The 26289-nt window shown below is 39.6% G+C and overlaps 1 protein-coding gene across 3 annotated transcripts in view; it reads right to left on the bottom strand.

Annotated features, from left to right (window-relative positions):
- Positions 1–5445: 5445 nt before the first annotated feature.
- stil (STIL centriolar assembly protein) overlaps positions 5446–26289 on the bottom strand; it is a 53712-nt gene continuing 32868 nt past the window's right edge. For 2 of the 3 annotated variants that reach the window (XM_055641822.1, XM_055641821.1), the window contains exons 9-17: positions 22513–22663; positions 20993–21102; positions 18668–18782; positions 16922–18013; positions 14731–14908; positions 11504–11714; positions 9974–10163; positions 7546–7796; positions 5446–7266 (exon numbers count right to left, since the gene is read on the bottom strand). In XM_055641822.1, the coding sequence (XP_055497797.1) occupies positions 6492–7266; positions 7546–7796; positions 9974–10163; positions 11504–11714; positions 14731–14908; positions 16922–18013; positions 18668–18782; positions 20993–21102; positions 22513–22663 (3073 nt within the window). In that variant the 3' untranslated portion in view covers positions 5446–6491. The remainder of the gene's footprint in view (positions 7267–7545; positions 7797–9973; positions 10164–11503; positions 11715–14730; positions 14909–16921; positions 18014–18667; positions 18783–20992; positions 21103–22512; positions 22664–26289) is intronic. The other variant, XM_055641823.1, reaches the window with a different exon arrangement.

Genomic DNA, 26289 nt, shown 5'->3' with positions numbered 1-26289 from the left:
CGAGTAGATATGTCAGGAAATTGAAAAGCAAAATCAGGAAACCAAATGCCGATAGTGAATTTGAAAAGTAAAAATACAGATTTAAAAGTACATACACGGAGGAGAGTTTAAAAGGAAATAGTAGAGCAGTAATGGCATTCAAAAACAGAAACAGTGGAAACGTTGCTAAAAATAACCCTCTAAAAGCCAGATTAGAAAAAAAACAGACCAGGAAAACTTGAGCAACAGAGCAGTGTTTTAAAGAGTGGTGGGAGTTGAAGTTAAAAGGAAACCGCCAGAAACGAAATTAAATTAAAACTAAGCCATCAAAATGAAGTGTAAATATATTTGGAATAACAATTGTTTTTATTTAATTTTTATTTTTATTTATTTTTGTTAGAAGTACATACAATAATGTGGTACCACAATACCTAATACTCATTGACATATATTTCATATACAACTTCTTATTTTTAATTTAATAATACAGGAGTAAGGAAGAAATGAGAGATTATCATAGAGATTTGTGCGTGAGATAAAGGTAGCCCGAAAGAAGAAAGAAGTACACGAAAAGGTACAGAAGAATGGAGAAAAGAAAGAGATAGAAAAGAAGAAATAGAGAGAAAGAGAAAGAAACTAAGTAGAAAAAAGGAGATTGAAGGAGATATACCTATTTGATGTTCTTGGCCACCCGTCACCTGATTCTGAAACATTTGATTTCTACGTTTGTTTTGTCCCATATGCTTGTAAAAAGTCGATAAAAGAAAACCAAATCACTAAGAATTGGTCTGCTTTACCTGCTTGGAGTCGCATTTATTCAAGATGTGCCGTTTCCGACATATTTGAAATCCACATTTTGAGCATTGGTGTTGACGCATTTTTCCAAAATTTAAGTATAAGTTTTTTTGCCGTTATTAAATGAATAACAATTGGTAAAGCACATAAAAGGCAGAAGCTCGACATTACCACAGCAATTATATAGAAAGTTGCCTAACTCTTCAACTGTAATGCAGTGCATGGTGGGAGGAGATGAATAACAGGCTGCTCATCTTTCTGTAGGGCAAGGATCAGGACACATTATGTGCTGACCACCATCTGCTCCATCCCCATCGGTCTCTCAGCAATACCTGCAGCAAGTATAAGGAAAACAGCAGCCTGGAATGGGTTTTCTGTGAACAGTAATGCTATTGGAGAACAAAATAAACTGTTACTGAATTGTCGATAGGTGAGTGGTGGGAGGGATAAGATGGGGCAGTGAGGGAGCGCAGGAACCCCGTGATGGGGCGCCCTAGGATTTGTTTTGCTTGAAGGCAGAAACGTTTAAAAGTAATGGAGATTATTGCAAGATAATTGGTCTCTGACTAAATTAATTCTATTCTACTTTCTTTAGCTGAAAGAACAGAATTGTTATAATCTGTAACAATAAAACATGATTCTTAATTTTGAATTTTAACAAAGGCATATTTGCATCACCTTATTTTATTCTAGAGCTCAAGCATTTTCTTTCAAAATCCCAAGTGTTTGCAAGAAGTGGTAATTTTTACAAAATTGAATAACTCCATTTACATTCCAAATCAAATATTATTCAATAGTTAAATAGGAATTAATTTGTATAGGACTTCAGTAACTTGATGTGAATATAGAGATTTTTGACAAAATTTCATCAGCATAAAAAAAGGCAATTATACTTCATAGTCTATCCCTATTTGATGTTATTAACCCCATATTGTATTTTTAATGCATAGAACAGCAATGCCAAAAGGTAAAAACTCAGCTGGAAATAAGAGGCAGGTCTCCCCCTGGTGGCTATTGATAGAATGGCTTCACTTAATTTAAATTTGTATAATTCAGTTTCTATTGTCATCCCATTTTCATGTGGATGGAACCTGCATACATCATGCAAGTGTTGTTTGAAACAGTTTGTGACCATATGCTCCCTCTTAAATGGTAATCTTGTTAAAACTGCAGTGGATTTTATCGGAACCTACCAATTGATTAACTGGAATATTTCTCTAAAGGATCCTTTGAGCTGCAGGGAAACTACAGCATATTACAAGTTTGACAACCAAATTGCTGTAAGGGATTCCAGAGACAACGTTTTATTTATTCCCCCCCCCCCCCCTCCCGTTAATAAGAAAGTTACTCCAAATTAATAGTGAAAATGTTTTCCGAATTTCTTGTACATAAATTTGTCAGAAAATTTATATTTTGGGAGAAATCATTTATTTGGCCTATTTTGGTTAAAATTGGTTTATCTTAGCAAAACGTTGGTGAAGTTTTGGAAGCAGAACACAACGTCAGCCTTGAACAATATCAGATGTTGTGCAACATCACGTGATGTACTGGGCAAAGATCATACAGTGCCCTCCATGTTTGGGACAAAGACCCATAATTTATTCTTTTGCCTCTGTACTCCACAATTTGAGATTTATAAAGGGAAAAATAAAAAAATGTGGTTAAAGTTCAAGTTCGCATTTATTGTCACTTAACCAATTATGGTACAGTAAAATTTGAGTTACCATACAGCCATACTAAGTGAAAAGAACACAATACACGCATATTTTTTTTTAACATAAACATCCACCACAGTGGAATCAACATTCCTCTCTGTGATGGAAGGCAATAAAGTTTGGTCATCTTCCTCCTTTGTTCACCCATGGTCAGGGCCTTGAGCCCTCTGCAGTTTGCCGCTACAGACAGTCCGATGTTCCTCTCATCAGGATGCTCGAAACTCCGACATCGGGACGGATCGGAATTGCCGAGTCTGCCGCTTCTTATCGGAGACCGCGGTTTCACAATGTTAAAAGTCCACAGGCCCTACGGTCGTAGCACTTCTTCTGGCGATCCGCGGCAAAGGATCGCAGCTCTGCAAAGTTAAAGACCGCACCGCGTCAGTGGCTTGAAGCTACAGGAAAGGCCGCACCAATCCTGGGGGGTGGGGGGGGGGAGAAGGGAGGAGATGAGACACTGAGAAAGTCGCATCTCCGTCGAGGAAAAAAAGTTTCCCACTGTTCCCCGCCCCCCTCAAACTAACCTAGAAACATTGAAACACGCATTTAAAATAATAAAAATAGAGAAGGGACATGACAGACTGCTGGCACCACCCAGTGGATCTTAAAGTGCACATTGTCAGATTTTAATTAAGACCATGTAGTCAGATTTTAATTAAGACCATGTAGAAATTGCTCAGGTGTGTTTAATTGCCTCAATGCAGGTATAAGAAAGCTCTCAGCACAAGCACAAGCTAAAGATGGCTGCAATACAGGCCTAGCAAAGCATTACCAGAAAAGGCACCCAGCAACTGGCGATGTCCATGAATCACAGACTTCAAGCAGTCATTGCATGCAAAGGATATGCAACAAAATACTAAACATGACTACTTTCATTTACATGACATTGCTGTGTCCCAACAATATGGTTCCCTGAAATGAATGTATAAACACTGCTGTAATTTCTACATGGTGAAACCAAAATGTATAAAAGTGGTCTTTATTAAAATCTGACAGTGTGCACTTTAACCATAACAATTACAGCACGGAAACAGGCCATCTCGGCCCTTCTAGGCCGAACACTTACTCTCACCTAGTCCCATCTACCTGCACTCAGACCATAACCCTCCATTCCTTTCCCATCCATATACCTATCCAATTTATTTTTAAATGATAAAATCGAACCTGCCTCCACCGTTTCCACTGGAAGCTCATTCCACACAGCTACCACTCTCCGAGTAAAGAAGTTCCCCCTCATGTTACCCCTATTACCATATTAACCACGTGATTTTTTCTAATACAAATCTCAAATTGTGGAGTAGAGACAAATAAATAAATGATGGGTCTTTGTCCCAAACATTATGGAAGGCACTGTATTTACTATGGGCACAGAAGCCTGATATTAAATTGACCTAATCTATTAATACACAAGATCTTGCTAAGATTTAAACTTATGAAAAAGCATTTTGTGTTAAATTAGTAAAAACACCAACATCGGTGGTGTGGACACATGCTGGGGGAACGCAGCAGGTCAGGGAGCATGGAGGAAAATGGACAAACATTTTGTATGGGGACCCTTCTACAGACAAATGGAGTAGGGAAGACAAAGCTGGAAAAGCTATGTAAAGGTTGAGCAAAATCCAGCAAGCGATAGGATGCATGTCAAGGGAGTGAATGGTAGATACGGTGATAAAGGCTAGAAATTAAAAGGAGATAAAAGGGTGTCAGATAAGGAAAGAATGGAATGTTATTCTGCACCCCAGTTTTAACATCATGGGTGACAGTGGAGTGTTCCATCAGTTGCACTCCAGTCTCTGGCATGAAACTCAAGTACAAACATGTGCCTTGAGGTCAAAACCGAGATGAGGAGAACTTTTTTTTCACACAGAGAGTGGTGAATCTCTGGAACTCTCTGCCACAGAGGGTAGTTGAGGCCAGTTCATTGGCTATATTTAAGAGGGAGTTAGATGTGGCCCTTGTGGCCAAGGGGATCAGAGGGTATGGAGAAAAGGCAGGTACGGGATACTGAGTTGGATGATCAGCCATGATCATATTAAATGGCGGTGCAGGCTCGAAGGGCCGAATGGCCTACTCCTGCACCTAATTTCTATGTTTCTATGTAAAACTACTATCAGTCATAGCTGCGGAACTCCCTCAAAATGCCATTGTTGGTAAAAGTAATTTCACAGGTGTCATGCATGGAAACTATGCAAATTGTTTCATTCATCTGTGTTCTACATTGTGGGGGGATTTTGCCTGTCCCACCCTCCAAAAACATGAGAAAAATGAGTTTTCAGTGCCAATCAACTCAGCGAAATTGGAAAATTAATAATGAAAACAGAAGATAGTACGCATGTTCTTTGCCTAAAATATCTCTATATTAGCTCAGGTTTCAAACCTACCAACTTTTCAACAAATGCCAGCAAGGGCTGGGATCTTGCTCACCCAAAAGCACCTAACCACTCAATCATGCAGATTTTACAGGATTTTAAGAATTTAACTTCTCAATGCCAAAGAGGCAACATCATTAGGAAGAAGGACAATGGAAGATGAACAGCTCAGCAATTGGCAACCATTTCATCAATCCAACCACATTTCAACTGGAAATTAAGTTACTCGTAACATGGGGGGGGGGGGGGGGGGGGAGGAAACAGTCCTTGTTTTCAAAAAAACATGTTTACTTCTTTATGATGCTTTAAAGTTTACTTCCAATTTTACAGTTTTTAATTATCCAAATGGTAAACTTGGATTTATTGTTTATCATAATCGATAAACATTTTAAAATTGTGAAAGTAGAATTGTTAGTTTTGGTTTCATGCTGCATGTTGAATTACTAAAATAGTGATTCAGCTAAAGTAATAATACTGAATATTCTATGCTAGAGAAATCTACTGAGGTGGTCAAAAATGAATGTACAGTAAACTTCAACTACAAAAATGCCATGTGAATGTTGAAAACCTCAAAATGAAGCAACAAATTAGAGATTGTGCTAGTGTTTTATTTATAAACCGTTCACAAAAAAGTGATTAAATAGTCAAAAACTGTGCAAAAGCCAAATATTGAATGACATTCATGGCAAGATGACAACAGGTCACATTTCAAAAAGAAATACTTGTAAACAGCTTAGGAAATAAAAATCAATACATCCAAAATATCTGTAAACTATTTTCCTGTGTGTAAAATAACAAATCTAAAGAATCGGTAGAGAAAAACCATATGTTTTTTGTAAGGGATTGGACAGTGGAACTAGCACAATCTTTCTTATTGCATCTATACCATTTTTGTACGTTTTTATAATTTCTCTATACTTCCCCCCCCCCCCAAGCTCTATCTTCCATTTGCTTGTAGCCCACCAAACAAATGAAACCCCTCCTCTCACGGAATATTGTTGAAACATTAGAACACACTATGATACTTCACACTAAATTGGAACTTCCAGATTATGAATGTTTGAAAACTAATCATTAAAAACACTCACCAAAAGAAATGGAGTAGTGACATGTTCTAAGCTTCATTAAATTTAAAAAGCACTCAGCTCAAAAAGACAAACCATTTCTAATTATCGTCCCAATAGATGACAAGATTTAAATATCAACTTGGAACAAAGATGGCTATTCGGAATGCTTGATTAATAACGAAGACTAAGAAATTAGCTTGATTCTAAATATGTGCTACGGGTATATTGATTGGGGTAGCTCATTGTTTGAAAGCCAGAATGAGTATACTTGCTTGTGCAGTTATCATTCAATAGTAATTTTAAGACAGTCATATCACAAAACCTTTCCCAATGAAAACAATTGCATGACCCATAATGAATTCAGCATTAGCTGTATAAAACTTTTACAAATAACGTTTAGTTAAGACAATTGATAACTTGTCGCAGCCTTGAACCAAATGATTTAAATTGACCGCCACGATAAAACATTATATTATTTAATTTACTAATGCAAAATATGGCACTGCTTACAAAAAAAATCTGTATCTAGAAGCATGGATAATATTTGTGCTACGAATCACCGTCAGTTAAAATAGTTTAGGTAGTTGTCGGAGCCTATTTACATCCAGAATATTACCCATTGCATCACTGCTTTCTGTTACTCTTTTCTTTTCAGGAGCATTTGTCATAAACTTTTGAGAAAAGTCTTTAATTTCATTTTCCTTGTCAGAATGCTCAGTGTAACCAATTTCTTCAGCAACCATCTTAATATTTGGTTTTGAATGCTTTAAAATTTGCTGTTGGTCTTGACCCCGAGCATTCATATTCTGTGGTATTGAGGAAGTAACTTCATTGGTAATGTTTCTAAGGATATTCCCATCCAGCTTTGAGGGGGACTGAGAAGCATTGTATGTTTTAGTATTCATGTGTCTTTCAAGTACTTTTTCATTTCTTTCTTTTCCAAAGGAAGGAATTTCTGAATCAGCTTTTATTGTCTGAACACCAGTATCTGGCAATTCTTCATCGTCACTGCCACAGCAATCCTCCACAAGTCCATATCTCTTCATGTATTTGCGTGTGGCAAACGACATATTACTGGGAGAAATCAAGCTCAGACCTACCATGCTCCTATCGGTGTTCAATTCTAATAGACCATTTAGGAATGTGGATTCACTATTACTGTTAAGCCTGCTGAGAGACATCTGGGACAGCTGAGCATCATTCAGGTACTTGAGAGCAATAGCATTGGCTTCCATGCTAAGGTCAACTCCACTCGTTCCATATCCACTTGTGCCAACGTTGACAAATGACATGTAGTTCAGCCTTGGAATAACAGCTTCCGGGCTTATGCGAGCCAATGTGCTTCCGAACAAGGAAACAAAGTTGTTACATATTTATATAAACATTATTGCATGCATTTCAGATAACATTTTCTGTCACATTGTCATGCACCCTAACAAATATTATTTATTTGGCAACTTTAGGCATAAATTAGCTCAAGGTCAGTTAGAACTTCCCCTGCATTCTCTGGACACAGCTTCTTATTTTGGGGAATGGATGCCATCAACTAAACAAAAAGCCATGTTTTAAAAAAAACAACTAAATATAGATTTCTTCATTATCACAATTAATTTCCCATACCTTGCATTTTCAACTTTGCTTTTGGTCTTGATCACATTGGAAGATTCAAGATCAATTTTAACTCCCATTTTCTTCAGCTGTTTCAGGGTAGCATTCAGTACATCATTTTCATCCCTCTGACAGTTCTGGAGGTCATGATGCTTGCTGCTTCTGTCAGTATTCTGTGGAGAGGATTCTAATCTGGCATCTTTGTTCTGTATTTCCTGGTCTTCTTTTACATTACAGGATTCTATGAGTTGGTTCACCTGGCCCTTACAGAAAAAGAAAACTTATAATTCAGATAACTATTAATAGCCCTTTGCATTGTTACAAGCTGCCTAGCCATTTTAATACCGATTTCAATACATTGTTTTGTGTCCACGTGTTATAATAATTTTAATACTTGCACAATTGTAATTTGGAGAAAAGGGTGCTGAAACAATCATGCTAATTTACTTCTTTTCTTTTTCAAAACGAAAGGCGCTGTTTAAATTTCATACATTCCAATAACATTTGGCTATTTAGCTCCATTTCTGCTATAAGGAGAGAATTATATAGAAAACTTAAATTCTAATAAGCAAACTTTCCATAACTGAATAAATCTTATCCTAATATAATAAATGAATTTCTCACAAAATGTAGCCTCATATGCCTGATACTTAAAATACCAACTTTTCATTTAAATATGTAATTCTAGCTTCTTCTGAAAGAAGATATCCAATCGCTTCAGATTTCATTTTAAGAATGCATGCTTATAATTCTTGACTGATACAACAGGACCTCCAACTGGCATTTTAGGAAAAGCAAATGGTTGAACCAAAATAAATAAATAAATAAATGGATCGCCCATCACAGTGCAACTCCCTACCCCCCTTTTCAAACCAGTGAATAAGACAGTAACCAAGTCATGTGTTCAACAACTCCAGGTTTGATCCTGAATTTCTGCACATGCGAGGTTTGTACCCATTCCTTGCAACTGCATGTTTCTCCCAAGTTTAGTTTATTATTGTCGTGTGTACCGAAGTACAATGCAAAGCTTTTTTGTTGTGTGCTATCCAGTCAGCAAAAAGACTATGCATGATTACACTCAAGCCATCCAGTACACAGATGCCGGATAAAGGGTATAACGTTTAGTGCAAGATAAAGTAAAGTCTGAATAAAGATAGTTCAAAAGTCTCCAATGACCACTCTAGCTGGTGAGATGACAGTTCAGTTGCCTTATAACAGCTGGGAAGAAATGGTTTCTGAATCTGGAGGTATGCGTTTTCACCTTATGTTCTTCTTACCTGATGGGAGAGAGGAGAAGCGGGAGTGACTGGATTGAGGCTGGTCCTTGATAATAATGGTGGGCTTGCTGAAGTAGCGTGAAGTGTAGAGAGTCAATGGAAAGGAAGTTGGTTTGCATGGACTGGGCTGCATCTACAACTCCCTGCAATTTCTTACTGTCTTGGATGGAGCTTTTCCCAAACCATGCTGCGATGCATCCCGTTAAAATGTTTTCTATGGCACATCTGTAGAAGTTGATGAGGGTAGTTGGGGACATGCCAAACTTCCCAAGCCTTCTAAGGTTGGTGTGCCTTCTTGGCCATTGCTTCAAATGTGGCTGGTCCAGGACAAAATGCTGGTGATACCCATTCCCAAGAACTTGAAGCTATCAACCATCTCTACTTTGATACCATCAATGTATACCGGGTCTCTGATTTCTGGTTTCTTCTCGCATCCCAACATGCTGGCTATTAATTAGCTACCATGAATTACATCTAGCATTAACACTTAGTGGAAGGGAATTTGGGATGGGGTGGAGAGTTAATGGGCATGTATGAAAGGATAAACTACATGGTTAAAAAAAAGTGAGACTGAATTGTTGGGAATGCTGATAAATTAGCAAGGACTTGATGGGCTAAATGTCTTCCAATATTGTACAGAAATAAGAGTTATATAAAATGAGAAATAAATTAGTCCCAATGCTAGTCAAAATATTACAGATCTAAATCTAAATCCCCCACCAATGTACAGAAATTGCACTTTCTTCCTGTGATCATATAGGGTTTCCCCATGATGCTCAGGTTTTGGTCCACTTTCCAAAAACATGTAAATTTGTTGCTATAAATTGCCTCTAGTGTGCAGATGTGCGGTGGAATCCGAGGACGAGTTGATGGAACTTTGAGGAGGATAAAATGGTGGGCAGAATTACTGTGAAAGTGGAAAGTTGATGGTTTGGCATGGACTCAGTGGGCCAACAAACTTGGTTTTGTGCTGTATCTCTCAAAGACCAACGTTGGCTGGTTCATACAAAGTAATTATGGACCATTCGTCCTTGGATGCACAACAGTTACTGGCGCATAAATAATTTTAGCAAAAATTAATACTTTTCAAAAGATAGAATGTAGTGAAAAATTCATACATTCCACTAAGAAATACAATGGATAAAATCTAATTGAACACTTACCATTAAATTCTGGTAAAATATCTGCTCATTATGCGATTCTGTGGTATGCTCCTCAGTTTCTTTATTAACAATGTTACATAGTACATCAGATTGGCTAGTTTTCAAATGCATACTTGCACTCTCACCAAGCACTGGGCTCTGTGAACTTATATCATGATCCCAGCAGTACTTTGTACATTCAGTTTTACTGCTAAGAGGTAAACAAAAAGATTAGACAAATAGCAAAAAACTAACAGCATCCACGATTATCTGTAAATCATTAATACGAGTGGTGTAGACATATTCAAAATAAAACCTAAAATCGAAAAAGTCAGCACCAATTTGCCAACCATTCCAGATCGGCCAGGTCAGAGTTCAGAGGCAAATGCGAAGAAGCCTTCCTGTACTAATGTCTATACAAATTACTAAGTTGACATTTTAATGAGTCATAGTCCTTTTGCAATATCCCAAACAATAGTTTCTACAATTCAATTTCAGCATTTATTGCTAATGTACCCCATACCAAACATCAAATGACCACACATCATCATGATGACGATATTACTATTTAGTTTTCACAAAAAAAGTTGTAAAATCGTTTTTGGAAAGAGCCATATAATAACAAACAAAATTAATACTGATGCTTTATCCCTTCCATGTATATCCAGGCAAGATTCAATTGTCATTCTAGTTTTCCAGTGGAATGCACGAGCACCTTGCAGTTAATGCCAATCACAGTCTGGAAGTTGATGTTTTTTTTAAAAGCAAAGATGAAAAGGAAAATGTCATTAAAGGACACACAAGGGGATGTCATTACTAGCAATGGTAGTGAACTGAAAGATGTTGTCAAAGTACCGAGACTAATAAATGCCCCTTTTCCCCCTCATTATTAAATTTCTAAAAACTTTGGATACAAATGGATTTGAATGCAGTCCTGTATTATTATGCAAGAATTCTTCAATGAAAATGAATGCATTTATAGGAGGACACAATAAAACTCCTTTAACTTTCACCAGGCGGGAACATATGTTACATTGTCCTAAAACCCCCAATCCAGATTAAAGATATTTTAGTTTAGACCATCAGAAACACACCTTGAATGACTAATTATTTTATGATTGCTTCACTGACTAATGGTTGCAAACCCTGCTTCAAATGCTATAATTTTAGTTCGACAGCAAATACAGAATGTAAGCGATTTAAAAGAATTGTTAATTTCCCTTGTGCCAAGCAATCGCAACACCAAAAGCTTACAAAGCAGACAAATCAGTAAAACCACCGCTATGCTTGCCTAAACATGTATTCACATTACTTTTCTTGAAAAAATAAATCTTCAGTTTAATCCTTGGTAAATTATCACTTGGCATTAACTGTATCATACAGTTCAAAAATAGATTTTTCAGTTTAAATTTTAATCACAATTTTGGCCTGTATCCATATTTTAATTATTCGTTTTTTTCCTGATGTAAATTTGGAAATGAAATCACATCTGATGCCCGAAGTGTTATTTACAACCATTAGTAAGTTAAATAGTCTTTATTACAATCTTACTTCTGAATATCAGTCGCTTGGCCAGAAGTATTTGTTGCAACATGACTGTCCTCCACAAAGTTGTGAATGTCCACTTCATTCAGTGAAGAGGCAATGCTGGTGTGACTGGTATCCTTGGTTGTTATAGACGCAGTCATTTCTTCAGTGTATGATTCAGAGTCATTTAACTGGTGCCCGTCTTGCTTCTCAGGACTCCAGAACAAACTGGCACCTAGTAATGAATATGCAATATAAAGATACAATATATTTCTATTTTCCTGAGGTTCTACATAGCACAATTACTTGCATCACAACACCATGAATCTTCATGTAAACTACCACAAGCAGATTTGCCTTGGTTTAAGGGAGGACACCACAAAAGCATAATTCAACATTAACTAATGTCACACACTCTTACAATGAGACTTAAAATAACATTAAAGATTAAAATACATGAAAAGGGGACCTAGTGGAAACCACACTATAGTATTTCGATAGATGAATTCATGTTTTTAAAAGGATAATGTCATTAAAGGACACACAAGGGCTTGTCATACTAGCGACGGTAGTAAACTGAAAGATGTTGGCAAAGTACCAGAATTGCTTAGCACAAAAAGGCAAGAGGGAAATCCAAGGATGTGGAATGGCGTATTTTAACATCAAGAAATTTTGCTCAAAGGATTTAGTGCAATTCGTACTTTCATTTAGCCATCATTAGATTGATACATGTTAGCATTTTTTTAGGCTCATAAGTAACAGCTTAGTTTCAATAAAAATATTTTTATCCTATACCTACCAAATGCCAATCCAATTTTGTTGCTTCTACTATTGAAATTCGCTCTCGCTAGTCAAGCCTCTATAACAGATAATCTGAACTAACTGTTGATCTACAACAAATAAAAGGAAATATCGATTTTTCATACAAAACTGAATTCTTTCCTCTGATGGTGCCAGCTTATGTACAAAGATATAGCTTTGACCACCTTCCCAAACCTGTAGTGCACTATTTTATGTCTCTCATTGCCACATCTCCCAAAGGCTAAAGTGCTCTGAATTATGAAAGTTGTTCACCATGATTCTTTCCTCTGACAACACCTCTTGAATAGTGTTTCATTGATTTGCAAATCTGGAACATTGTGCAATAACAATTAGAACTGTAAATGTAAAGACACAGAATTCTGAAAAAAGTATGCAGGATAGAGGTATAGCCAGTAGAGTCGCTACTTTGAAGCAACAAAGACCTAGGTTCAATCCTGACCTTGCGTGCTGTCTATGTAGAGATTGCAAGTTATCCTCGTTTTTTCGGGATATGAGAAAATACCAGAGAAATCGAGCAGAATGAAACTCACGAAGAGCTACAAGGGTGATGTGGTATTAGGCTGTGCAGGTGAACCAGGAGCAAGGATGGACAGAGTACCAGGTAAGGGGAAGTAGGAGCATACCAAGGTGAACGAATGAGATGAATGAGATTGGAAGATTTTGCCAGTGGTGGGGATCCTGTTGGAGGTGGCGAAAATGTCGGAGGATTATCTGTTGTTTGTGGCGGCTGGTAGAGTGGAAGGCGAGGACAAGGGGGACTCTGTCCTTGTTATGAGTGGGGGGAGGGGTGGGGGGGGGAAGTGAGAGCAGAGGTACGGGATATAGAAGAGACCCTTGTGAGAGCATCATCTATAGTCGAAGAGGGGAACCCCTGTTCCCTAAAGAATGAGGACATCTCCGATGCCCTGGTTTGAAACACCTCATCCTGGGTGCAGATGCGACATAGACAGAGGAATTGGGAGTGGGGGGGGGGGGGATAGGTCCTTACAGGAAGCAGGGTGGGAAGAAATGTAGTCCAAATAGCTATGGGATGAGATAGCCATGGGATGATAAGGAATACGAGTAGAATTAGGCCAATCAAGTCTACTCCATCATTCAATCATGGCTGATCTATCTCTCCCTCCCAACCCCATTCTCCTGCCTTCTCCTCATAACCTCTGACACCCATACTAATCAAGAAATGGGTGGCGGGAGCATGGGATGATCCACAGTGGATACGGCACACTGGTTGCAGACCCACCAGGGTGAAGCTCAAACAATCTACAAGGGGGATGGTGTACTGTGGATGGCGAACAAGGATTAAGGATCGACAAAACAAAAGGATAACTAATCAAGAATATAGCGACATTAAACAGCCAGAGTGTGGTTGTGGACCGCCAAACGCAACAGGTTATAAACACAGCAGGGTGAAGCAGAAGCAAAGTGGATGTTGTCCTGGCACCATGACGGGGTCAGTGGACCAGGCAAATAAAAAGCAGAAGTAAATTGTAATAGTCTGGCAAACTCAGTACACACCTCGCAGGATGGCGCGCACGCAGAACTGAAAGGGAGCGGATAGGGTGGACCGTGTATGGTGAATCACAAGCAAACTGGAGAGAGTAAAGTGGCAGCGAAACACCTCGGGATGAAGCAGGGAGGATAATGTATTTGGAAGTGAACTGGGCAATTGAAGGGATGTAGGGCGAAGAGCCCTAGGCAATTTGAAATATGAATTGGATATGAAACCAGAGCAATATCAAACTGCAAGGTGCAGTAATAGTGGGCTCGGGGAAGAAGCGTGGAGGGTGCAGGATAATCTGGAGTGGATCTGTCAAACTGGATGCTGACCCAGCAGGACCCTGCTGTTCAAAAGGACCTACTGTACAAAAGTGATGGTGTAGCAGACCGCATAGAGTGAACTGGGAGAAGACCTCCAGTTGGCGAGCACTAGATAGGCTGAAGGAACCTTTCTGTGCTGTTCCACATTACGAATCTTGACTGCACTAGTTATATTTAACAGAGTATTCTGTAATCTGAAGAAGGCCTAGATGCAAAGAGAGCATTTTTATTTAAGAAAATCCAATCCATTGGATTTCATTTTCAAATCCACACCAAACAGTAACTGTTAAGCATGGAACATCCCCAGAGGTACCAATTATAGAGCCCTTATATCCTTTGGTTACTGAAGTGGTAGACGCCATAAACAAGAGAACACATTTTCTCCAATGACTGCTTTCTCTAGACAAGATGCAGCATCGAAAGACTCAAGTCCACACCGACCATCAACCATCCGATATGCTGTAAGAGAAGACTCGAAACCTTTTTGATGGAGCAGACATCAGCCCTCAATTAGATTATTAGACTACTAAATATCCAATTATATGAAAAACATATTGCACAAAATAAAAACGGTATTATTTAAAGTATGTTACATATATAATGTCTCCCACCTGTGCTCACTGCAATGCTAACACTTTTTTTCACATGAAATCCAGGAGTTATCTGGGTTTCCATTGCACCAAATCCCAGTTTTCTTTCTGGATGCAGTGTAGGTTCAGCAGTTTTTGAAGAGCAAGGGGTCACTGGGCTTGATGCACCAGAATGCTGTGTGTCCAATAGTTGTTGTATCTGCATATAATAAAATAAACATTGACAATGCAAATAATCTATTGAGTCTCCTTAAACTTCAAATGTAAACAAAAATTGGCTAAATTAAATATTGCAAAATCCTACAAAAAAGTCATTCGTCCTTTTTAGTAATTTTGGTCAAACGGTAACATTGTGTAAACATTAGGGCATAAGAGTGGTAGAGTTGCTGCCTTTCCAGGAATACCAGGATACTGTTCGACCTCGACGACTGGTGCTCTCTGTACGGAGTTTGTATGTTCTCCCTGTGACCGCGTGGGTTTTTCCCCGGATGCTCCAGTTTTCGCCACACTCCAAAGACGTACAGGTTTGTACGTTAATTGGCTTCTGCAAGTTGTAAATTGTCCCTAGTGTGTGGGATAATATTAGTGTGCAATCGCTGGCCGGCGCGGACTCGGTGGGCCAAAGGGCCTGTTTCCATGCTGTATCTCGAAAGTGGGAACATTTGTAGGACTGTCCAACTCAATGTGGTGCTGGAGATCTATGATGGAGATCTCTCAGCATGGTATAATGAACACCTGGCACCTTATGGCATTGCCCATTGAATACTTAGCAATTGACAGAACAATTGGCTTCATTGGTGCAATATCCGTTTTATACCGATAGCAAGAAATACAAATCCACTCCAGGAGGGAGGCAGATTAAAGGCAACTTCATGCAACCATAATAAGGAAACAAGAATTTGTGCTGTGAAATAAATATTACATATTTAACAGAGAAAGCAAATAAAATTATTTCAACATGTAACTAAATAAAATCAATGAGATATTGGAGAGCAAACATTTATGAAGATTTCTATTGTACAAGTTAAATAGTCTGCCAAGTACCAAACATGCACTCCACTAACATGTAATAAACCAACTAAATTTGCTCACTCACAGCAGTGCTCTGATTGTCAATAAGAATAAAAAAAAGCACTGCAGATGCTGAAAATCTGAAATAAAAACAGAAAATACTGCAAGAACTCAGTAGGTCAGCAAGAAGAGAACCAGTTTGTGGTCCTTCATCAGAACTGAGAAAAAGAGAAACAAGTTTATCCACATAGCAGAGAAGGTTGGGGAGATCAATGGCTGAAACAAAAGGAATTTCTCAGATTGTGAAATAACATGGCTATTAAAGATGTGTAATGCAGTGCTCATGTTATATAGTCTCAGGAATGCTGTATAATCTGCCCTACTATATGCACAAAACACACCAGATTACCAAATTAAAATATGTTCCCGATTCATAAAATCATAAAGGTTGTTTGCTGATTTTTTTAAATAAGTGCAAAGCTTTAAGCTATAAAGCATTCTCAAATGAATTATCAAAGTTTCAGGCATGTGAAGCTAAATCTTTGCATCGCTCTTATATTTATATGATCAAAATGGTGATGAAATCTTCATTTTCAATGGGGAATGTACAGGAGACAAAATCTGGGGACAATCAGCTATAATCATATGGAATGGCAATGGCAGACTTAATGGACTAAAGGGCCTGTCCCACTTACACGACCTTGGCTCGCAAATTACGCGACTTCATGGGCACGCGGGGCCGGTCCCACGTAGAAGCGCGGAGTTGTGCGGGGCTGGTCCCGACATTGCGCGGGGCTCCGAAATTCTGGCAGTGGCCGAAATCTTTGTGCGCCAACGGCCTGTTGCCACGCAGGTGCATTGCTGTCGTACGCAGCATCTTGACGGCTTACGCCTAGCACGTGGCGTTGCGCAATGATGTCACCGCCTCCTGCCTGGTAAGCATGACGTCACTCGTGTACTTAGCATGAACGTTGCGTGAACTCCGCTTCCGTTTGGTCGCGCCAAACGCACGCAATCACATGCAAGTGGGACAGGCCCTTAAGTGACATGACCCCGTTTTGTAATATTCTTAAAACAGCTTCTTGCCTAAATGCACAAGATTAACACCGATAAAAATTGTTGCTCATGTATGGTGGCAGCATATACAAAGCTTAAATAAAAGGGGAAAGTAGACAATAAGGATTTTTTTGTCATTACTTACCTGAGCCTGCAAGAGTTTTAGTTGCTTATCCTGTTCGACGAGAATCTTATAAGCATCAACAGGCAATCCCATTGTTCCAACTCCCTCTCGGTCATGCTCCAGTCTGTTCAGAGGAACGTGCAAACCTGCTGATGGTCCTATGCACATTTTACACCAATTTGATGGTGAGGTGTGGGAGCCTCCAGGTGATTTTATTAAACTGCTGTTTGGCGGGGAAGCACCATCTCTCTGTTCAGGTAAACACTGGTTTATTGTACTGGTGTTCAAACACCGAGCACTACAATGGGAATTTGATAAATATCCCAGAGTTTGTTGGCATGTTGCAGTGCTACAGTCATGACAATTAGACGAGTGGACATCTTTGGAACCAAAAGCAGGAATACTTCCTTGCCAATTAGAATTCAGTGAAGATCCACAGCAGGGTCCATGATGTTGGCAACAGTTACAATATCTAGTTGGATACATTGTGTGAAAATGTGCTGGATGTCCCAACAATTGCATTTCAGATGGAGGAGGTGGAAAACTAAGAGAGTGCTGATGTGAATGCCTGCTGGACTTGTTGGGAGACAATGATAGTTCTTGGGGCTGTTTTGAGTTGGATATAGATTGCTGACCTCTAGGAGAAACTCCTCCTTTACCAAAAACAATGTTTTTCTTTGAACCAACTACTTCAGTTGGAATACCCATTTGAGGCTGGTCTATGGAAGTATCAGGTGATGGCCCATTTGGTGGAGTAGAGGAAGAAGAGGACGATGATCCAGAACTCTTCCTCGCAAAATGACTTCCTTTCCGATACTTAAGTGCCGATTTTTCTTTACCAGACTTAGGTGGTAGTGGAGGTCCATGTGAAAGGGTCACATTTTGTTTTACAGTAGGAGATATATCTTGGCATGCCAGTCCAGGTTGTCCATTTTCAGAATATTGTTTTGTTGAGTTAATGTTTCCAGATGTTTCACATATTCTGACCGTCTGTTGCGACTTCATTAGGAAAGACTTATTTAGTTGTAGTCCTGTTGGAGCATTTTTTGAGTCTATAAAACTGCCATCAAATACAAGCGAGAGCTCAGGTACAGACGGATAAACTCTTGGAAACTAAGGTAAAAGAATATTAAATTAATGTTGAGGTTAATTTGAAGCTGAGAAATTCAATAATAATAATAATAATAATAATAGATGCAGAATTTAAAAAAAAATTCTAAGACAGAAACAAAACCATTATTCCAAATTGTTAACAGAATATGCAAGGATAAGTTATACAGTGCCAGTTAAAAATCATGTTAAATTGTACAGCAATTTACAGCACATTACTTTATCATTACTCAACTGTAGAGGCCTGTTTTGCACAGGATTACAAGGAATTATGGTAAAAAGTAAACAGATGAACACTTGTCCAAGCCCCAATTCTTTAAAATACAGGAATGAACAAACTTCAAATATTTCACTGCAAGCATTTCTCTTTAGGTAGATAGACAAAAAAATGAAAAAGATTAGATCTAAATATTTTGCAAAAGCATGCGATTTAAGTAATCAATTAATTTCAGTAATCAATCTTTTTAAATCAACCAGTTACTGAAGTCCTTGGAAAAAAAGTCTGAGAGATGACAATAATCTTAGTAATACTGAACTTTGCTTGCAAATTATATTTAGGCTGTAACAATATTGTGTTTCAAATAATCCATGCAGTCTTGATTATTAATATACTCTTAAATACTTAAATGGCCCGCCTTCAATATATGGTAACGAGACCTTTTGTCCAACTGGATGTGGACTTGGTGTTGGCCTTGGAGAGAGGTCCTCTTCCTCCACACCAGAGTAATTGTCTCCAAAAGCAACTTTGTTTGAAAATAATCCACAATCAAGTCTGTAAAAGAATTTAAAAGTTGACTGACCATGAATGTTTGCAACAGTGGGCTATTTCTACTCGTGGATCTACTTAACAATTGACATGCATCAACCTCGGCCTATAATTCAATTCATCATAAAATCATGCTGCAGAGAAATGGACCTTTTTGGCCATCTTGTCCATCGCTTTATGCCTCTCTTATTCAGGTACCCATCCTCAAACTCTTTAAACATTGTGGTTTATTTATATAAATTCTCATTTATTTCTTTAAATTTAATGAAAGTTTACAAATCTTATTTATGCTTGCATAACTACAATTAGTTAATCAAAATATAAAAAATGAACTTAATAAAAATGATAGCATTTTGCTCTCCCCCAGATACCTTTAACCAAATCAAACCATTTATCCATTATAAGTGATCGCATTCTTAAACTTCTCCCTTCCCCATATGATCAAAATACTTTAATTGCTACCTAAAAACCAATGTTCCAAATTTCATTTTCAATTATTATAATTCCTGAAGCTAACAAAAAGGGAACGCCCTACCTGAAAAATGCCAATAAATAACCCAATTTGAACATTCAGTAATCAATACAGTTTTCTAAAGGTAGATTTTACAAAAATCACTATACAGGGTTATGTTCCTGAGAATTGTATGTATGCTAAATTCTCTATAAGTCTGGTTACTGTAATGACCCAGATCACAACACTCTGCATACACTTGTTTTATTCCTTCATTTTATTGAATACATCAATCCAACATTACTTGTAATTAAATTATTGGATATACTGTATCCAGTCATTAATGAATACCATGAAACATTGTTCATTAATTGTTAGCTTGGAAAAAAGGCATGGGTGAACTTATGTAAAGTCTGATTTCTGTAGGCCAGATCATTCCTAACCCAGGGAGGTCTGTACTCAACAAATGAGTAATGACAAACATTTTCTAATTATGGAGAACACAGGACACCTTATTACCCAATGATATCTTTTTTACTTGACGATTCTATGCTTAAAGGATTTTTCATGGTTTGAGTTTTTTTCTCCACAGGGGGATAACATCTTGGTCACAAATAATTTAAAGATGTACACTAAGAAATTGATAGTTGTGATTCTATGTAAAAAATAATCAAATCCAGAGATGAAATCAGATGTTTCATTGGGCCTAATTTTGGAACACATACAGTTTTTTTTCCCCCAATAAAGGTGGTCTCTATTAAAAAAGATAGCAGACTGGAATACAAATCTTTGAAGGATGAACATGCTTAGACTCAGGGCGTGTTACATAAAACATTACAGCACAGGAATGGGCCCTTCAGCCCGAAGTCTACACCAACCACACTGCCAAGTTAAACTGATCTCATCTGCCGATACAAAGTCTATATCCCTCTATTCTCCGCACTTCCATGTACCTATCTAATCTAAAAGCCTCCTAATGTGTAGTTACAATATTATTCTACTTGGGTTTGAGGACTTGCTTTGGACAAAGCTGGAAAGTAAGACTGATTATTCAGACGTTGCCACATAGATTTCCACGCACCATACAGTTCATAAATACTTCCTGGAGAGGTGCTCAAAAAAACATCGGAACATGATTACTTCCATATCGCACATTCTATGCCTTGAGAAAACACCAACATTTCTTTATAGTCACCGGTTAAAATCCTTGAACCCCACGTTAACTGTTGGTGCTTAAAAAAAGGTCAACCAGGGATGGAAATAAACGCTGGCCTTTCTTGAGGCTCCATAACCCAAGGATGAACTTTATCTTGCAATACCATGCAAACAGAATTTAGACTGTACCAAACGTTTATCACAATAAATGTACCTGCTATAAAAAAGGCAGATTACTCATCTAACTGGACATTAGCAGCCTTCTGTTAACTCAGTCATGTGTGCATTCATGTGTGCATGATCATGGCATAGGGTTTTTGCAAATAAATTCTCAGATTCCACTGCATTCAATCTCTGCCACGTTGGCACAGCTGAAGCTATGAAAACTCAAGTACATAGTCTAGTCAATGAGGGAAATCACATAACACACCATTAAAAAAAAACTCATTGTACAATAGAATCAAGTTAAAGTTATCTACAGAGAAGCAGATTACTAAGAGGAGAGATGGTAGCTCAAGCACTTATTGTTGGTCTTTAGATGTTCATATGAAATGGAAATAATCTTCCAAATTGTCACTTTTGAGTGTAGATTATACTGAGCAAAACTTACGAGTTTCCACCGATGTTGTTAACCATCTCCTTAAAGAAATCACTCTCTGATGTTTTATCTCCATCACAAAGCTCAAATTCAATTGATCGTTTTCCTGAAGACTCAGAGCTCTGAAAAAATGTTGAATTAATTAGTTAATTTTAACTCCGACAAATAAAGTGTTAAGGTGATTGGGTAGACTTTAAATAGAACACTTTAAACCACTTTCATTGCGCTTAGGAAAGTGGGTAAAATTCCAACAAAGAGATGCTTTTTAAGGAAAGAAAGGGGGGGGGGGGGGGGGGGGGGGGGGGGGGGGGGAAGGGTGTTAGTTTACAAGTGATACATTCTCTGTTAGCATCCAGAACTAGCAGGACATGCAGAGAAACTTACTTCAGTCAGTAACTTTTACAATGCCAAAAAGACATGAAAGTCAGAGACAAAGGTATTTGAACTATCTGTGGATAAATGTTGGCCTTATCTGTTACACAGACATTTGAAAAAAGAAAAAAAATATCCTCCTTCAATGTTGCCCATCAATTCCTACACCTTCCATCTTGAAACAATTAAAACAAAAACTGAATCTTTTAGAACTACTCAGGAGGTTATCAGCAACTGTAGAGAGAAACATATTTACATTTCAGCACATTGAAGTGGAAAAAGTTAGAAAAGCAAAGTACAATGTTTCAGTAGGACGGGGAACAGTTGTAGGTAGAAACCAAATGACTCAGCAGTGCCGTCTAAGAGTGAGCAGGTTTTGACAGCACCTTTTCAAAAGCGAAGAAAGGAAATAAATCTATAAGACAAACAAGGATTAAGATATCTCAACTTAGTCTCATCATTGAATGGACAACTAGGCATGGTGCAAAAAAAGTCAATGCAATTGTATCAGTTTCTCATCAGGTGAGTTTCAGGTTTAAATGGGATATACCAAGAATAAGCGAGATCATGGGATCTGTCAAAGGTCACTCGCTATAAAGAAAAAGCAAACGAAGCTCTGGCTGCATTAACTGTATGTAAATTCTTATCTTTATTCATGATATATGTGTAAAAATATATTTAATTGGAGGAACAGGGGTGCCAGTGCAGCGGAAGAGCGGGTGTAACAGCGAGAGAGAGGGGGCAGATGCCAGTGGGATACAGAGGAGAGTGCGCACAGAACCTCGTCTCATCCTCAGCCCGGGTCGAGCCCGTGTCCCTGGCGATGCCGAGCCGACGCTGGACCACCCCGTTCCTCTTCCTCCTTCGGCGGTGCCAGAGAACCGCGCCCAACCCCGGCCGCAACCCCACGGAGCAGCATGAAGCATAAAGCACTCACTAAAACGAAGGTCTGATAATCAAAGATAACACAAAGCAGATCTGCACCCTCCAATGTTTATCTCCAGTGACCTATGACCTGGGCATGCACAGTCAGAATACTGAACTCGCTTATTGGATTAAAAAAAAACAATTATTCTAATTTTAGCTTATACTATTAAAAAAAACACATTTTCAAATGTTAAAGAGCAGTATGCTCTCTTTGAACAAACTCATGTACTTACTGTACAAAGATTTAATACTTCAGTACTGGTAAGCAGTTGGAAATCCAATTTTCGATGCTCACTGCAGGGATGGCATTCATAGAATTCTGGCTGCCTGTGTGTAAGGGAGTATAGAACTAGAAGGAAACTTTTTTGCTCAGTTGCAAAAACTCTGCAATGAAAACAAATAGAAAATATTGTATGAAACAACCAACACATTGGCATAACCTAGCAGTGTATTTGGAGCATCAACCAGGTCATTAAAGAGGCCCTGTCTCTACAACAACCAAGAAAGCCTTCAACAGAAGCATCCACCTCCCCCAGTTGTAAAAGCTAATGGTAATTTTAGTTTTGTTTTAATATCACTTACTTGGAAACATGCACAATTGACTAGAAAAGTAAATGATTAAAACAATTAACATAAAACACACATGTAATTAAAATTAACTAATCAAATATCTATAGCACGAGGAGAATCGCCAGCACCACAATGGGGGATATCGAAACACGATTTACCTCTCCAATTCCTTAATTTGGCAATTTACTGTTAGATAGTCCAAGCACTGAAATTCAGCATATATTATCATACAAATCCATTGACTCCACATATCTCACGCTGCCTCAGCAAGGTCAGCAACATAATCAAAGACATCGCACCCTGGCCAATCCCTCTTCACACCTCTCCCATTGGAAACATGGTATGAAAGTGTGAAAATGCACACCTCCAGATTCAGGCAACTGAATCATCCTACCACAACTAGAGAGCAGTCCTGAACTACTGTCTACCTCATTGGTGACCCTCGGACTATCTTTGATCAGACTTTACAGGCTTTACCTCGCACTAAACGTTATTCTCTTATCATGTATCTATACACTGTAAGTGGCTCGATTGTCATCATCGGCGGTCACTCGAAGAGAGTATGACTGTCCTCTCCTTAGGGTCGTCTACTTGTGGGTCTGCAGATGTCTGTAGAGGCCGATCCGCGATCCACACACCTTGGTGCATCGTGGGCAGTGGAGACTGTAGGTGGTTGGTAGTCGTCAAGCCACCTTCTCTCTCTCTCTCTCTCTCGTTAGTGTTGTCGCTTTGTCTCTGCGACATAGCTTAGTTCCATTTCTTGAAGTGCAGCTCCTTCCTGCACGGATTTCCTCCATGAGCGCCTGTCCTGTGCAATGTGCTCCCAGTTTGCTTGATGCGATGTGGAATTTCTTCAGACTGTTCTTGATGTTGTCCTTGAAGCATTTCTTTGGCCCGCCGGGGGCTCACCAACCTTCCTTCAATTGAGGGTACAGGATTTGTTTAGGGAGACGTGTGTTGGACATGCGGATGACATGACCAGTCCAGAAGTTGGTGCTGCATTATAGTGGCGGTGCTGATGTTGGCTTCCTCCAAAACACTGATGTTGGTGCCTTTGTCCTCCGAGCTGATCCTCAGAATCTTTCGTAAGGATATTTGATGGTATTGTTCCAGGGCTCTCAGGTGCCTGCTGCAGGTGGTCCATGACTCATCTCCATACAACAGGGTGGAGAGGACAACGGCTCTGTAGACCAGCAGTTTTGTTTGAGACTTTAGGTCTCGGTCTTCAAAGACTCTTTTCGTGAGTCTGGCGTAGGGTCCGCTGGCACAGCTTAGACGATGGTTGACCTCAGAGTCGATGTCAGCTTTTGAGGAAAGAATGCTGCCAAGGTAGGGGAAGTGGTCAACGTTTTCAAGAGTGGTGTTGTCCATTTTATAGTGGGCTGGGTAGATGGCTGGTTGGGTGGAGGTTGATGTAGGACCTGGGTCTTCTTGATATTTAAGGCTCTGTATCCCTTGGCAAAAGGCATTCAGGATGCCCTGGAGGTCTTCTGCAGAGTGTGCTGCAATGGCACAGTCATCCGGGTACCGAAGCTCCATGATGACGGTGTTACTGACTTTGCTCTTGGTTTTCAATCTATTAAGGTTGAAGAGCCCACCGTCAGTTCTGTAGAGGATTGGGATCCCCTGTGGCAGCTCTTTATCAATGAGGTGAGGTATGGCAGCAATGAAGACGACAAACAGGGTGGGTGCGATGATGCATCTCTGTTTGACCCCCGTTTCCACAGTGAAGGGTTCGGACTCAGACCTGCAGTTGCTGAGCACTGTGACCGACATGCCATCATGTAGAAGCCCCAATATTCTGATGTAGTTGTTGTGACAACTGTACCTTGATAGTATGCTCCAAATAGCCTGGCAGTCTACCGAGTCAAAAGCCTTTGTCAGGTCTATGAAGGCCATGTACAAAGGCTGCCTTTGTTCACAACATTTTTCCTGGAGTTGAGGTGCTGTGAATATCATGTCTGCTGGACCTCTGGGTGGGCGGAAGCCACCGCGATTCTGGGAGTACCTCCGCAGACAGTGGTAGAAGTCGGTTTGCAAGGACACAGGCTAGGACTTTGCCTGTTGTTGACAAGAGCGAGATGCCCCTGTAGTTTCCACATTTAGCCTTGTCCCCCTTCTTGAAAATGGTCACTATTAGAGCATCCCTGAGTTCTGAGGGAAGTTCTTCTTTTTCCCAGACTGTGAGGAGTAGGGCATGAATGTGATACAGGTGCTCAGGTCCACCTTCCTTTAAGATCTCAGCTGGGATCCCATCTGGAACGGAGGCCTTGTTGTTCTTAAGGCTCTTGATGGCATCTTGAACCTCTGTCATAGTGGGAGGTTATTCCATGTCTTCTCTGATGGGACTCTGGGGGGGGGGTGCGGTGGGTAATGTCTGGTTCAGTTGTGCTGTCATGTCTGTCATGGTTGAGGAGTTCCTGGGCGTTAATGGGCTCATTGTGCTTCAGCAGTTCTTGTCAGCCTTTTGAGCGCAGGTGGGTTAAGCCACGATAGCTTGGACCATAGAAGGCCTTAATAAGAAGCAGCCTCTGATATCACCCGAGTCAGCCAGTCTCTGGATTTCCAGAGCCTTATCTGTCCACCAAGAGTTCTTAAGCTCCCTCACCCAGCTCTGGACGTCCACCTTGGCTCTGGAGTGAGCCGCTCTTTTAGCCATGCAGGTTACATAATTTTGCCAGGCATGATAAGTTTTCTTGGAGATGAGCTGTTCGATCTCTGTGTCGTTCTCGTCAAACCAGTCTTGGTGTTTTCTGGACTTGCACCCAAGGATGTTTTTACAGGTTTCAAGGATGGTGGATTTGAGCCGGCTCCAGTGCCCTTCAATATCATCAGGATATTCCTGTTGGAGGCTTTCCCCAAGAGAAGCCTGAAATCACTGCTGGGTGGCAGTTTTCTCCAGGCTTTCAAGGTTCAGCCTTGGCCGGATCTGCTTCATTTAAATCCTCCTCTTCCTTTTGAGTTTGATGGACATCATGGAGCAGATGAGGAGATGATCTATCCAGCAGTCATCTGCATCGATCATGGCCCTGGCTTGTACAATTACATAGTCAATGAGATGCCACTGTTTGGAGCGTGGGTGTCTCCAAGATGCCTTCAGTTTGTTTTACTGGTGAATGAGGGTGTTGGTGATAATGAGGTTGTGCTGAGCACATTTGCTGAAAAGCAGATCTCCATTGGAGTTGATGCTCCCGATGCCTTCCTTTCCTACGGTACCCTTCCAGAGGTGTTGGTCCCGGCTGACCCTGGCGTTGAAGTCTCCTAGGAGAATAATCTTATCCTCTCTGGGGACTTTAGACAGTGTCTTGTCCAAGCAGGCGCAGTAGGTCTCTTTTACTTCCTCTTCAGAGTCTAAAGCACTCATAACTGTTGCCAGCTGGTCGTTGGCAAGCACTAGACGGGCGGTCATGAGACGCTCACTGATTCCCACAGGAAGCTCA

This window comes from Leucoraja erinacea, chromosome 10, assembly GCF_028641065.1.
Source record: "Leucoraja erinacea ecotype New England chromosome 10, Leri_hhj_1, whole genome shotgun sequence".
NCBI classification, from domain to species: Eukaryota; Metazoa; Chordata; class Chondrichthyes; order Rajiformes; family Rajidae; genus Leucoraja; species Leucoraja erinaceus.
This window is presented reverse-complemented; position numbering and strand designations above follow the sequence as displayed.